Raw genomic sequence first — 15,690 nt, 5'->3', positions numbered from 1 at the left:
AGGAATGTAAATAGACATTAGATGAACACTTCAGAAATCACATTTTTAGATTCTGAATTACACTGATGTCTGAGTGAAAACTGAAAGTGATGAGAACGTATGTCCACAAATTCCAAATACCTTGGTACTAGCACAAGTAATACTGGCATTTCCAAAATTCTTCCCTTCTTGACATGTAGCATATAGGGGGAAAAAAACTCAAAGATATTTATTTACTTCCTGTACTTGTCATTAAGTTTTATGGTAACTTACGTTTCCTCTTCAGCTTTCATTTGGAAGGCATCTTCTAACCAATCTAATAATTTGTGTGTAAATTCACTCACATCTTGCTGTGGAAAAAGAAGAAGTCTTATTGAGCATACTAATAAAGGTATTAATATTGCAATATAAAACCTACATTTAGTGCTTAAAGAACATAATTATCAATTGTTCACAAATGTGAACAATCATGTGAAATGTTTTACATAAATGAAATGAATTTTTATAGATTAAATAGAATATAATTAAAACTTTAAAATAAGTAATAACTTGGGTAATATAGGCTCTCATGTTTCTCTTGCTCAAATGAGTTTATATAAAAAGAAAATCAATAAAAATCTATGACTTTATAGACATAATGTTTTACCACATACATTAACATGTATCTATGACATACAAACTGTCAGCCTAATTTTAATTATGTTCTAAAAATCTAAGTGCCAGTGATTGTATATAGAGATTCCCTTCTTGAATACTTGTTTGTTAAATGCATCATTTGAAATATGATGTAAAAATCAATGTTAATAAATTCTTTTAAAAAATCAGTACCATGCACAGAAATATACGTCCTAATGGATCATCAGTGACTCTCTAGAAAACTAGTGCTTTTTGACAATTCAGTCTATTTTCTGTTGCTGTTTTTTGCCAGTCCTGGAGCTTGAACTCAGGGCCTGGGTACTACCCTTGAGCTTTCTCACGGCTAACACTCTACCACTCCACCACAGCACCACTTCTGGCTTTTTCTATGCATGTGGTATTCAGGACTTCATGCATGCTAAGCGAAGACAATACCACTAGGCCACAAACCCAGCCCCAGTTCAGTTCCTTGATTCAACAACTTTTAAGCTATATTACTATTACCAAGACACTTGTTAGATTTGGTAAATTAATTAAAGCTAGCGACCAGCACCTAATTACTAAGTTACTATTGTTAATATTTCAGGTAACTGTCAATATTTCAGGTAATTCCAGGGCAGTAAAATCATGAAAATATATTCTCATGAAACTGATTTGTTCAATGACATGGGTATGTAATAAAAACAGCTACTCATTTCTAGATGTGTATTTACATTATATATTCAAAACTATTGAGCTGATTAAATATAGAAGGATAATGATGACATGAGTTAAATGATTTCTCACTGCTCATTAGAAAGCAAGCATCAGGCTTTTCCTGGGGTAATGTACAAAGAAGGCACTTTCTAAATTGAGGGGACAGAAAGCGAATGACATTACACATCAGTTTCCATTTGTACATCTTTAAAACAGGGGTTTCCCAACTAGATTACTCTTGAGAAAACTCAAAACTAATAACTTATGCAATGTTAGTCCACCATCTTATGATGCTCAAAACTGATTTTCTGTTAAGAGCCAAATGTATGTCACTTTTCACAGTATTTCCATATTCTTGGAAAAATTGTTCAAGGATCTACAAGATTCAGTAGACAAAATGTTTAATGACCAAATAAAAGAAAACTACCTGCTGTGAGTCATTTGATTTGAATGCATCCTTAAGAATTTCCACTGCTCTGGATGGATCGACATATTTCCTTTTAGTACCAACAAGAAGTGCAAACAGGTACCTCAGTTCACGCATAAAAGGCAAGTTTCGATGTTCCTATTCAGAAAACAAAAAATCTAAGTGAAGATTATAATCTTTACTAGACCAGAGATAGTCACCTAATCTTACCCCCAAATTAAAATAACTGATACATGTACTAGAAAAGTCCAGCACTTCATGTTTTTCTTAAAGATAAGAACAGTGGTATTATCCATAGGACTTAAAGTCAAACGTGAAGAGAGAAGAGTTAGGCTAGGTTCACAATTTCAGCATAAATGCTATATATTCACAGCATATGTCATTACTCAGCCAAGAATATCTGCTGCATTTGAGCATGTTTATTATAATCCTTCTATTCATCAAGACCCAGCTGCTGCTGACAAAAGCAATAATGACAGCTAACATTCAATTAAGTGCTCATAGAGGCCGAGCCCTGTTCAAAGTCCTTCCTCAAATACATCCATTGAAGCCAAATCCCCTCTCTTCTGTGAAACCTTTCTAGATAGCTCCAACATAAAGATGTCCTCAAATTCCATCAATCTCTACCTGCTAAGGCTGGTGAGATGATCCTAACTTTTAGATCAGTAACTGTGTCTAAATATATTTTAGCAATTTAAGAGCAAATAGTATTTATATTTTTACTACTTACGATCATTTTGTTATTTGTTATTTAAAGAATAAAACTGCCCTGGGCCGGGAGTTTGGCCTAGTGGTAGAGTGCTTGCCTAGCATGCATGAAGACCAGGGTTCGATTCCTCGGTACCACATACATAGAAAAAAGCCGGAATTGGTGCTGAGGCTCAAGTGGTAGAGCTCTAGCCTTGAGAAAGTCCAAGGACAGTGCTCAGGCCCTGAGTTTAAGCCCAGGACTGGCAAAAAAAAAAAAAAAAAAAAAAGAAAACTGTCCTTAGTTTATAACACATTACATATAATCTAATTAGAACTGCTATGCTTAATTTTAGTTTTTATGAAGTATATGAATCTAATATTGCTTAAACCAGATAATAAACATCACCCTCTTATTATGATAAAAATTTAATATTCCTCTCAATAAAACTATAATCTTCTCAACGATAAGAGTTCAGAATCTCTTAAAAATGCTTTATTCAATAATTATGATTAGATTAAAATTAACTTACTTTTAAAAAGAGGAAATTTTAATAAACATATTTATTTATAAAATTGGGTACAATGCCTCAGGACAACAAACTGGATGAGAAGTTCTTATATGCAGCTCTAACAATATCTATTCTAATATAAATATGAAAAAAATTCCAAGTTTGTAAAGTTATCATTAACAAAATCACCACAGACATGTATTTAAGTATCTTTATATAATATCTGCCTAGAAATCTATAGTTCATATAGAAATAGTTGTTCTCTGAACATCATTGTAGGGATCTGAGGCACAGGCAGAGGAAGATGATGCAGGACAAAAACTATTTGAAAAATAACTACACTCCCACAATTCAGGTGAGAGAGGACTTGCTCTGAGTTCAAAACCCTCCATGTCCATTTTCTGTAAAAAACAAACAAACATAACTGCTGAGTATTTGAGTGGAATACTGGCTTACTGTGACAGTGGGTCACTACAAATAATCAACTTCTACATCAGCCAGTTCTACAGCTATATACTTCACTTACTTGTCTTTTGCTTATGAGAGGTTTCATACACAGAATGTAAAGTGTTCTTCTCTTTTCTCATCCTTTATATTCCTAGTTTCTGTCTCTTTTTTCTTGATCTTTAAAAGCTCAACAATTTTATTAATTTGTTTCCAAAAAGAAGCTTTATTGTCATTAGTTTTCTATTATTCTTTTCTGAGGTCAACTTCAGTGATTCCTATTTTTACATTTATCATTTCCTCCTTTCTTTTCATTTGGGATTCATATTTGCTTCTAATTTCTGGCTTGCAAACTATTGTTCATTAATATGAAGTCTTCTGTCTGTGTTCACTGGGTGACTTTCTACTAATCACTGCTTTAGGTGAATCTAATTTGGACAGGTCAAGTTATAATTTTCATTCTGTTCAAAACATTTTAAATTTTCTCATGTTTTGTAGGTTCCTTGGCATGTTTATAGGCATGTTAGTTCCTAATTATTGAGATCTTCTAGATATGTTTCTATAGTTGTTATCAAACAAGTTCCTTGTATTTCAAAAATATATTTTCACCAAGCTGAATCTTTTAAACAGGTATTAAAACTTATCAATCCAATCTCTGTCACTTGGACATGATTAACAACATGCTGAATTTTTTTTGTGGGGGAGGGTAAATTTAAGACTTTCAGATATTAACTTGTGAATATACTGTATTCCTGAACTAAATATAGTCTTTTGTTTGCAATTCTCAGTCTTTATAGGGGAGAGGAGAAATATTCATGTGGACATTTTTGTCCTAAATTAAGATTTCAAATAATCTTGTTTTTGATTATAAGCCTTTACCAGATGCTTCTATACTGATTTCTATTAAATATGACATTATATAAATCTTTTTATTCAACACTTTTTGTTTCACTCTCCATTTATAACTTTTTAATCCAGAGTATCTTGAGAATAAGGAAATGATTAAGTTGATAATATATCATTTTTCTAGTAACATCACCATTCTCAATACACACTTACAAACAATTTAAACAAGAAAAAAATAGTTGCCATTTCTAGAAGTAGAAGCATGTCTATCAGTGTTCAAACTAGATCAAACTCAATTTGTTCTTCTCACTCTACATGTAAATAATATTTGTGACAAGCTTTGGTGGCTAACTGCAAAGGGTCTCTGTGGGATTTGACTAAATTGATCCCAAATGCATTCATTTTTTAAACTCAATGTAGCAGTTAACAATTCCCAAGTTGGATATAAATTTAACATTAAATAATAAGTGGCAGAAGTTATACTAATACCTTATTAAATAAATGGCCTTTTTATGACCTCAAGTGAGCATGGCACAAATTAGTACCTGATAAGGACCTATATGACCACATTTGAGTCAATGGCATCCATTTGGCACATGCCAAACTGGAAGGTAACTGTAGACAACCTTATACAAAGTGACACAATAATTTCCTCAATGTGTTTTAAATAATGTGTGAAATTATTTAACTTCCCTAAATCAAAAGAATACCTGAATGAGGTACAGGCTGTTCATGCCTACTATCCTAAATAATCAGGAAGCTGAGATCTGAGGATTGTTGTTTAAAGCCGGCCTGGGTAGGAAAGGCCACGGGATTCCTATCTTCAATTAGTCTCCTATAAACTAAAAGTAGAGCTATGGCTCAATGTGGTAGAGCACTAAGCCAGGTCCTGAGTTTAAGCCCTATAACTGACAAAAAAAATTTTTTTTGAAGTACCCATATAAACGTTTCATTGTCAGAAGCAAGTATTTCTAGACCCATAGAGAGTGGCTGATGTCTATAATCCTTCCATCTCAGAAAACGGAGTAGGAAGATAACAGTTAGAAGCCAACACAGAAAAAAGGTGAAACAATCCCAACTAATAATCTTGGTGTTTCAGTGTACTTTTGTAATCCAGCTACATGGGATCTATATGCAAACCCAAACAGATCCACATAGGCAAAAAAGCTAAGAACCTACTCAAAAAATGGCTAAAGCAGAAAAGGGTTAGGCTACAGCTCAAGTGGTAGACCACCTGCCTAGAAAACATCAGGGTCTCAGTTAAAAACACAAAAATTTGTGTATTGTTGTTCTTAATGTACTATGTTATTTCTCATCTCTTCTTTTGTCCTTATGGTTAATCTCATATTGTTTTTGTATCTGACTTTGTTACCCGGTGTGTTGTTTATACATTTATTTGTTTATTAGAAATAAGAAAGGGAAGGGGGGAAAACAAGATGATTGGGAGGGGGTAGTGAAGGGAAATGGTGACAAAAACAGAAGAGGGGGTTCCAATGTGTGAGAAGTAATGCACCTGCTACCTGACAAATGTAACTGTAGTCCCTCTATACAATAAACGGACAATTAAAAAAGGGGAGAGTAGGAGTGTAGCCTAGTGGTTGCTTTGTGCTTGCTTAGCATGCACAAAGACCCCGGTTTGGTTCCTCAGTACCACATACATAGAAAAAAGCCAGATATGGTGTTGTGGCTCAAGTGGAAGAGCTCTAGCCTTGAGAAAGCCTAAGAACAGAGGTAAGGCCCTGAGTTCAAGGCCCAGGACTGGCAGAAAAAAAGGAGAAAAAAATAAAGAAGAAAAGAGGGAGGGAGGTAAAAGTTTTCTAGAAAGGTGGTAATTACATATTTTTCTAGCATGTGGCATGGCCTCACTAGCCCTGGTCATGGAAACATATACTAAGTACTTCTTAAAGATTAAAGAAAGTATCTTCTTTATTCAACAATAAACAAGTTCTGCAAATTACTAAAGTAAGGTGAATTAAAGTTCAACGACAATATACAGATATACATCTATACATCTATCTGTCAAGATATGTAGGCAGAGGTAATGCACATTCTATCTGGCGAATATAACTGTAACCCCTCTATACATTAAAATAAATGTTAAAAAATAAATTTTAAAAAAGCCAAATATAAACTTAAGATTGGAGATCTTTTTCTCAATTTTTCAGGAGTGTGAGACATTGCTAGTTTGTATCAGCTCCTTTTTAAATATAACTGCTTTCCAGCCTGACACTTCACAGTCTGAGATTACAGCCTGAAAAGTTGCTTGCACATCAAATTATTTTCCTTCCAGAGTGCTTTATAAATGTTTCACATGCTTGCAAGAGGGGAAAAAAGTTACTTTAAAAATCAACCCCTAAAAGGAAAACATCATTTAATAATTTAGCACTACAACAATAGGTCACACAAAGTTCAGTACTTTACTGAAACATAAAACTTTACCCCTTTCGTACCACTTAGGGCTCAGGTGGTTTATGACAAACATCACTAACGCTCTGAGTTCTAGCATCTCCTCTCCAGTCAGTGTTCTCCCCCTTAAGTACTAACATCTGGACACAAACCAGGCCTAAATGTTAAAGTCTTTAAAATAATTATACAACTAGAAGTAGCTGCCACGTAATATTCAAATACAACAGGTACTTTTAAGCCCTTCATATTTTTATACATTAAATCCCCTCAAGCAACTCTACGTAATAACTGCTGTTACTGTCTATACTTTACAGTTCAAGGAACCTCACAAAGAAAAATCAACTGACTAAACCAGTTAATCAGGCCCAGGAGTAGTGTTCTCTCAATTTAAAAAAAAAAAAACAGCTTCCAACGTAAAAGGCAAAATTGTGACTGTAAAGATAATCACAGCAAAATCTGTTTTTTGTTTTTGTTTTTGTTTTTCGGGTTTGTTTTTTTTTGCCAGTCCTGGGATTGGGCTCAGGGCCTGAGCACTGTCCCTGGATTTTGTCAAGGCTAGGGCTCTATCACTTGAGCCACAGCACCACTTCTGGCTTTTTGCTACATATGTGGTACTGAGGAGTCAAACCTGGGTCTTCGTGCATGCTAGGCCAAACTCCCGGTCCCTGTTTTTTTTTTTTGTTTTTTTGTTTTTTTTGTTTTTTAAGGATGCTTCTGAACCACTGACTGAAAATTTTCATTTACACAAATTTTTTCAGTAGTAAAATTGAGAAAAGATGATGAATGATATATTGCAACCCATAAATGGTATTGAAATCTTAGTAATCCCAACAGAGGGGTCCTGAATGGATATAAAATTTAGAATATTAATATTCACAATATACAGACACAGGATATGAAGTTATAGTACCAAGTTCATATTCTTAGTCTCTCATTTGAAGTACCATATAATTCATCAAAATGAATGGATATAAGGTAACAGGATATAAACAGTATTACTCTGCTTTTAATTTTACCTTTTGATTTCGAGGTAAATCTTGAACATTTGATGGAGGCTTGTAATGCAGAACTAGTCTTCTAAATTCCAAAAGATTGAATAATGACTGAAAGAGAATTATTTAATATATCTAAGATAAAATTCTGTTGACAAAATTTGGAAAATCATTATTCTTAGAGACACATTCTTGACAAATACTACTTACACACATAAAACTATTCCAAATCTCATAATCAGTAGAAACCTTGGACTCTTCTAGGAGAGAATTACAATAGAACAAAACCTAGATACATAAGGCCATACAGGATGATGCTAAATGGAAGGATCTCCGGGATATAGAAACAAAAGCCACATAAACAGTGATTGTTATCCTTAATGTACTATATAATCTCTCATATCTTCTGCTGTCCCTTGGTTATCTCATATTGTTACAGTATTTCAACTTGTTATCTGATATACTGTATATATGCATATTTGGTTATTTAAAGTCTGATAGGGAAGGGAGGAAAACAAGATGAGGGGTAGGGGTTGGGGGAGGGAAATGGGAACCAAGACATAAAAAAGGCTATCAATGTTTTTGAAGTAATGTACCTTCTATCTGGTGAATATAATGTAACCCTTCTATTTAACAATAAAAAAATATGAAAAAAAGAAAAAACTATTCCAAATCTATATCAAATTTGCTGTATTTTTACATATTATTTTGTTAAGAAACAATATTACAGATAATTCTGCTACAAAGCACAACTGTATAAAGGGTAACTTTCAAAAATCCATATTAGATAATATATTAAGTCTTTTCAAACCCTTATAAATGGGGCGATGTAATTCATTCTGACAGCAGCATAGAGTTCCATTGTGAATAAATACCACATCTTGTTGATTCACTCATCAACTGAGGGGCATCAGGGTTGATTCTGTATCTTTGCTATGGTAAATAGTGCTGCAATGAACATCGTTATGCTAGTGGATTTAGTACGTCCTTATTTCTGGACAATTGGGTAAATGCCAAGTACTGGAATTGCTGGGTTATAGAGGAGCTCTATGTTTAGTCTCTTGAGGAACATAAGGAAATGTAATGACTTAGAAAAAAATCATATTAAGTGAAGTAAGCCAGACTTAAAGGAACATAAGGCTCAATGGTTTCCTTCATTTGTCATAACCAGTAGAAACCCTGGGGTCTCCTAACAGAGATTTACAATAGAGATAAACCTAGATACATAAGGACATATAGTATGATGCTAAATGAAAGGACCTCCAGGATATAGAAACAAAAGCCATACAATGAGTGATTGTTGTCCTTAATGTACTATGTTATCTCTCATCTCTTCTGCTGTCCCTTGGTTATCTCACATTGTTATAGTATTTTACCTTGTTATCTGATATTCTGTATATATGCTTACTTGTTAATTTGAAATAGTATAGGATAGGGGGGAAAACAAGATGAGGGGTGGAGGTGGGAGGAGGTTAATGGGGACCAAGACATGAGAACCAGTATCAATGTTTGTCAAGTAATGTAACCCTGTCTGATGAGTATGTAACCTTTCTATTAATTACAATAAAAATATATGAAAAGCATGACATCTGAAATATAATGGAAAATCAATGTTAATAAATTATTTAATAAAAAAAGAAAATGGGGTATATATGTACACAATGGAATTCTATGCTTTCATCAAAAAGTATAACATCACCCCATTCATAAAGAAATGGAAAGACTTGGAAAAAAATCATATTAAGTGTCATATTAAGTGAAGAAAGTCAGACCCAATGAAACATGTATAACATGTATATGTCAACATGTACATGTCTAGGATAGTCATAGCAGAGGATCACAATAGCTCAATTGCTATGTACATGTGACCATATAAGATGATGCTAATTGAAATAAACTTCAAGTTATTGAAACAAACAAACAAACAAAAAAGATATTATTTAAAGCTCTTGGGCCAGGAACTTGAGCTAGTGGTAAAGTGCTTACCTAGCTTGCATGAAGCCCTGGGTTTGGTTCCTCAGTACCACATACACAGAAAAGGCCAGAAGTGGTGCTGTGGCTCAAGTGGTATAGTGCTAACCTAGGCCCCAAGTTTAAGCCCCAGGACTGACAATAATAAATAATAATAATAATAATAATAATAATAAGCTCTTTATGTTACTATGTAGTAAGAGTTTATTCAAAGTTAAAGGTATACAATATAGCGAAAAACTTAAAATACATTATGTTCTAGTGAGATATCTTCTTTAACAAAAGGAAAGAAAAAAAAGAAGGAGAAGAAGAGGAAGAGAAAGAAGAAAGACGAGACAGATGCTGGTGACTCACACCTGTAATCTTAGCTGCTTAGGAGGCAGAGACCTAAGGCTCATGGTTCAAAGCCAGCCTGGAATATCTCTTGAGATTCATCTCCAATTAACCACTAAAAGGCAGGAAGTGGAGTTGTTGCTCAAGTGTCAGTATTAGCATTAAGCAAAAAAACCTCAAAGACAGCTTCAAAGTCCTGAGTTCAAGCCCTAGGACTGGCACAAAAATAAGGTATAAATAAGTAATTCACCAACTGAAAATAATAGCAATCTAAAAAAAGTTATATCTATAAGAAAACACTCAGGAAATAAACCTTTAGCAATAAAAATGCACCTCAAAAGTCTAAGAAAAGTCACTGCAATGAACATTTTTAGAATACTCTGTGAAATATCGGAATATATTATAGACCATAAATTGACAAGAGTATTTTTTTTGCTAGTCCTGGGGCTTGCACTCTGGGCCTGGGCACTGTCCCTGAACTCCCTTTGCTCATGACTAGCATTCTAACACTTGGGCCACAGTGCCACTTTCAGCTTTTTTGTGTGTGATTAATTAAAGATAAGATTCCTGCTAGGGCTGGCTTTGAACAGCAAACCTTAGATCTCTGGCTCTTGAGTAGCTAAAATTACAGGTATGAGTACCCAGCAAGAATATTTTTTATTTAAAAATATACTGTAGAGGGGCCAGGAATTTGGCATAGTGGTAGAGTGCTTGCCTAACATGCAGGAAGACCCTCCATGCCACATATATAGAAAAAAGCTGGAAGTGCTGCTGTGACTCAAGTAGTAGAGCTCCAGCCTTGAGAAAGCATAAGGACAGTGCTAAGGACCTGAGTTCAAGGCCTAGGACTGGCAAAAAGCAAAACAAAAAAATATAAATATGAAATGTATTTTGTTCTTGGGACACAGATTAAATAGTTTGAAAGTTACTCTATAGGAAGTAAGAATAATATTTGATAAAAGATGAATTATTTTACTTCATAGAAGGTAAAGATAGCTCCAAATAGCACTGTGACAATAAGGATTCTACTGGTACTTAGGTATTGGGACTTGTGGCTCAATATTTAGTTTTAAATATGGTATCAAATAACCAGATGGATTAAGAAGTTAAACTGGACAGTAAACCCAGGTTCTGATATCTATAGAAAAATTCTTTGGATCTTCTGTGACCCACACTTACACTTAAAATATAGAAGTTAAAAGAAGCGTACACAGTCAATGCCACTTTTACTGCTCTAATGTCAATCAAGTAAAAGCTGAATAAAGACCCTTACCTGAATAACAGCACTAAACCAGCAAGTGTTGCCAACATTCTTTAGTCCAACAGGAGCCTTGTCCTGCCTTTTTCTATCATAAGGGTTTCGAGAATCCCTCCAAACTTCCGTGGGGGTCCTCTTCAAACAGGCTTTATTTTCTGCTATACTGGCTTCCAGAACTCTTAAGCAGAAGGAAGAAAATGGCCCAAAACAGTAAGCATTATGTAAGTCTGTACCCTAAGAAACAAGCACAGCATAAATGTTTAATATGTTCCGTTAAACTCTGGCTAGTGTATCAGAAAAAGCATCATTTAATGGTCATGTGAAGAAAAGTCAAAGGATAGTCCTCTTTAAGGGCAAAGCAATGGCAACAGTAACAGATCAGCACTGTTTTTCATATTTAAAAAAAAAAGTCCAACAGACTAACTACTGTTGGCCATGCCTGTCATCCTAGCTAATCAGGAGGCTGAGAACTAGAGAATCACATTTTGAAGCCAATGTGGGCAGAAAGGTCCAACAGACTATCTCTAATATGCTAAGCTTGAGATGAAGCTCAAGAATAGCAACAGCTGAGAAATCTAGAGTACCAGGGGAAAAAAACTGAACAAAATGCTACAGAATACAAAATAAGTCTGTGTGTTGTGTGTTTGTATGTGTGTGTGTGTGTGTCACCTAAATAAAACTTCTGAGTAATTGCTGTGTGAATGTACATACTAACAATATAACATAATGACAATGTTTTATAGCAATTACGTTGAATCATAAAGAAAATATTTTAAAATGAACAAACTGGTGGCCCTACGGCTCAACATGGTAGAATGGCAGCCTTGAGCTGAAGAGCTCAGGGAGAGCACCCAGGCCCAGAGTTCAAGCCTCACAACCAACAACAACAAAACAAGTACCAGAATGAACAAACTGTACGATCATGTCTCCAAAAGTGAATATTCCTCTTTTATTAAAAATAGGTATATAAAATAAATTTTAGGGCTCCTTCCAGTTTCAGACATCTTTAATCCTGTGGCTTCTAAATAAGAAAAGAACACTGCCATGCTTATATTCATTCTACACTCAAAAATCTGCCTATGTAAAAAAAAAAGAAAAAGAAAAAACACCTAATGAAGGATTTCCATGTGCAAATAAAGATTAGCAGTCTTTCTCAAAAAAAAATCACAATCTATAAAATATCTAAAATATAGCTAAATAAGACAAAAGTAATGTTATTGCGATTTTACTTGCTCTTAAGGATCAAACAACATATCTATATAATAATGGGAAAACTAATTTCTACATATATACTACATAGAAATGTTTGACTACTGTAAATAAGCTTAAGCTCTCTTATATTAATTATAAAAACCTTGACAAGAACTAAAGTTTTATAACCCTTTGGCTTCCCCAGAAAAATACCCCTCATGTCACACTATCTTTACCATAAATATTTCACCCTATCAGAGTAATGTCAAAATATATTCTTTGAACTAGACTAAAGTGGTAGAGTGCTTAACTAAAAAGCAATGAAATTGAAACCCCAGTATCACAAACCCCCCCCCACACACACAGACACACACAAGACAACAAAAAACGCCACTAAAGAGTATTCTTTATTTCAGCAAAACTTGTAATATGACATTACATACAACATAGTAAGACTTCAAAGTTATCATTACTTGAACTAACCTATGTGAATAAAGGAGAAAGGAATTCAAATAAAAACTCTTTTTAAATTTGGTAAAAAAGTGTTAATGAATTATGATTAAGGCAAACTCAATTATTTAACAAATAGCAGTTCATATTTTTGTCATATCAATAATGATAAACAGCTTGCTTAAATTGTTATATTATTTCATAAAGAAAGATGGAAGGGAAGGAAATGTAGTGATATGAACCAAACACTACCTTCACAATATTTGTATACAACCTTCTTTATGGTGGTCAAACTTGATACAAACTACAATAAGTAGCTGCTTGGTTAGAGCTTAAAAGGCACCTGCTGCTCTTCAAGTCACCTAAGATTCAAAAGTGAAATGAAGCCAGAACCTATAATCCTTACTACTCTGTGGTATGCATGCAATAATGAAATTGCTGCTGATTCAATTTCTCAGAATCTATCTGAGCAGTTCACAAAATAAACAGCACCTGTTTTAACCAAGAAACACATGATTCCAAACGATTTGTACAGGGCTGGAGGTGAGGCTCAAGAGCTAGCGCATCTTCTTACCAAATATAAGGCCCTGAAGCTCATATCACAGTAAAACCCAAATGCTTTTTCAATGTGGTGAAGAATAAGCAGTTTCTAGAAACAAAACCATTGTTACTCATCTGATCTATCAGAATTATCATATCCATATGCTAATATTAAGTTCAAGTCAATAAAAAGATACTCATAAAAATATGTATAATAGGGCCGGGAGTTTAGCCTAGTGGTAGAGTGCTTGTTTATCATGCACAAAAACCCAGATTCATTTCCTTGGTCCCACATACATAGATAAAGCTGTAAGTGATGCTGTCACTCAAGTGGTAGAGAGCTAGCCTTGAGAAAGCCCAAGGATAGTGCTCAGACCCTGAGTTCAAGCCCCAGTACTGGAAAAAAAAATAAAAAATACGTGCACCAAACTTACCTTTTATTTTATATCATGTTCACATAAGTCATCTTAGAACAGATAAGAAAAAACTGCAATTCTCATCACAATTTAAGTTCTATCAATCTTATTCCAATAAATGTTTGGGGGACAATGGATTTAATTCTTTAAACTTTAATGTAACTATATCTAACACAGTATAACTTCCAAAGAATCATTTAAATACATTAAAAGTATCACTTGGAAAAAAAATTCTATGCTTTTATTAAACATCTCCCACCACACAGACAACTCCAACTATTCACTCCAACTATTCAGAAAGAAGTACAATGTTGATTTTAAGCCAAGAAATGATTGCCTTTGCAAAAAAACAAAACAAAACAAAAACTAGTACATTTTGCTACTGTGTCACTGTACAAAGAACATTAGAGCTGTGTACCTTTGCAGAATCATTTAACCTTCTAAAAGCCAATTTCTTCTTTTCTGGTAAGTTTGCCACTCCCTCCAAATGGCTGTTTAGAGAACAATAACTACTACTAAAAACTACAAGTTTTTTTTAAACCATTGCCTACTAAAACTTATGATTTATTCTTACTTGGATCCAACTGCTTTAAATGAAAATATTCTAGTTAAGTTGAAAAGCATTCTTTTAAACATTATATGGATGTGTATATATGTGTGTATAAACATACTATCATATGAGGTTGGCAATCTAGAGCCTATAGGATATATTCAGCCAGCCACCTGTCTATGAAAATAAAGATTTACTGGAATACAGTCATGCTCCTAATATTATATAAAAGCTATGGCTGTTACAACACAAAAGTTGAGTGGCTTTGACAGAAACCATACGGTCAACTAACTCAAAAGTATTTAATAATGGCTTTTCACAGCAAAAATGTCTTAAACTTTAGTATAAATCAGTGAAGTTAATTAGCTTACAGTGCTATAAATTATTAACTTCATTGAGTGATAGGAGCAAGTTCAAAGGAGACTGTGGAAAGAAAATAATTTAGAGACAAGTATATGACCCAAATTTTATGCTCCATAATGCCATTTCAACAACCTAAAAATCTAAGATTCAATTATAAACAGAAATAAAAAATTTTAATTACAGAAGACATAAAAACAGGGCCGGCAGTTTAGCCTAGTGATAGAGTGCTTGCCTAGCAATGTACAAAAGACCCAGGTTCAATTCCTTGGTACCACATATAGGAAAAAAAATAAAAAAGCATGAAGTGGTGCTGTGGATCAAGTGATAGAGCTCTAGCCTTGAGAAAGGCCAACGACAGTGTTCAGGTCTGAGCTCAAGACTGAAAGAAAAAAAAAAGACATAAAAAAATAAGAAGTTTATCAATAATTTACTTAGAACAACGTACACCTTATTACTTCTTAAAGTTAAAGCCTAGCAGTATAGTAGTATACTTGCCTACTATGAATGAAACCTTGGGTTCAATTCCTCAGTACCAAGTAAACAAAAAATAAGAAATAAATTAAAAGATCAAAATTATTTTTAAAAATTAAATGAACAGCATCTATAGCTGCTTTATACAAATTGTTTTCTTACCTGCTAATGGCTTGTTCTTCATCAGTTATTCCAGTTTCCCTGAATGCCCTATTTGATTCTGCCAAACTCAAGGCAATTGCTCTCTGAAGATCATCTTTATCATCTCCAGTAAGATCAATCACATCTGCAAAGAAAAACTATCTTTGTCAAATTCACTCAAAAAGAATGAAACATAATGTTTATCATTAAGATTTTACGTTCAATTACCCTTAGAAACCAAAGTCATCACCATCTTTAATGCTCAACTTCTTTAAAGGACCAAGCCTATCTAAAAAAACATACACAGTTTTCATGAAAATATTAGAGAAAGCCAAAAAGATTCTACCGTATTTAGAACTTGGGTTACGAAGAGGACTCATT

At 33.9% G+C, this 15,690-nt stretch overlaps 1 protein-coding gene across 4 annotated transcripts in view; it reads right to left on the bottom strand.

The window, feature by feature from the left end:
• Usp25 (ubiquitin specific peptidase 25) overlaps positions 1-15,690 on the bottom strand; it is a 93,356-nt gene that overhangs the window by 54,506 nt on the left and 23,160 nt on the right. For all 4 annotated transcript variants that reach the window (XM_090347960.1, XM_090347967.1, XM_090347977.1 and 1 more), the window contains exons 4-8: positions 15,331-15,454; positions 11,203-11,365; positions 7,650-7,736; positions 1,739-1,876; positions 253-329 (exon numbers count right to left, since the gene is read on the bottom strand). In XM_090347960.1, the coding sequence (XP_090204086.1) occupies positions 253-329; positions 1,739-1,876; positions 7,650-7,736; positions 11,203-11,365; positions 15,331-15,454 (589 nt within the window). The remainder of the gene's footprint in view (positions 1-252; positions 330-1,738; positions 1,877-7,649; positions 7,737-11,202; positions 11,366-15,330; positions 15,455-15,690) is intronic.

Source organism: Megascapheus bottae, chromosome 1 (assembly GCF_031878675.1).
Source record: "Megascapheus bottae isolate mThoBot1 chromosome 1, mThoBot2.hap1, whole genome shotgun sequence".
Lineage (NCBI taxonomy): Eukaryota > Metazoa > Chordata > Mammalia > Rodentia > Geomyidae > Megascapheus > Megascapheus bottae.
This window is presented reverse-complemented; position numbering and strand designations above follow the sequence as displayed.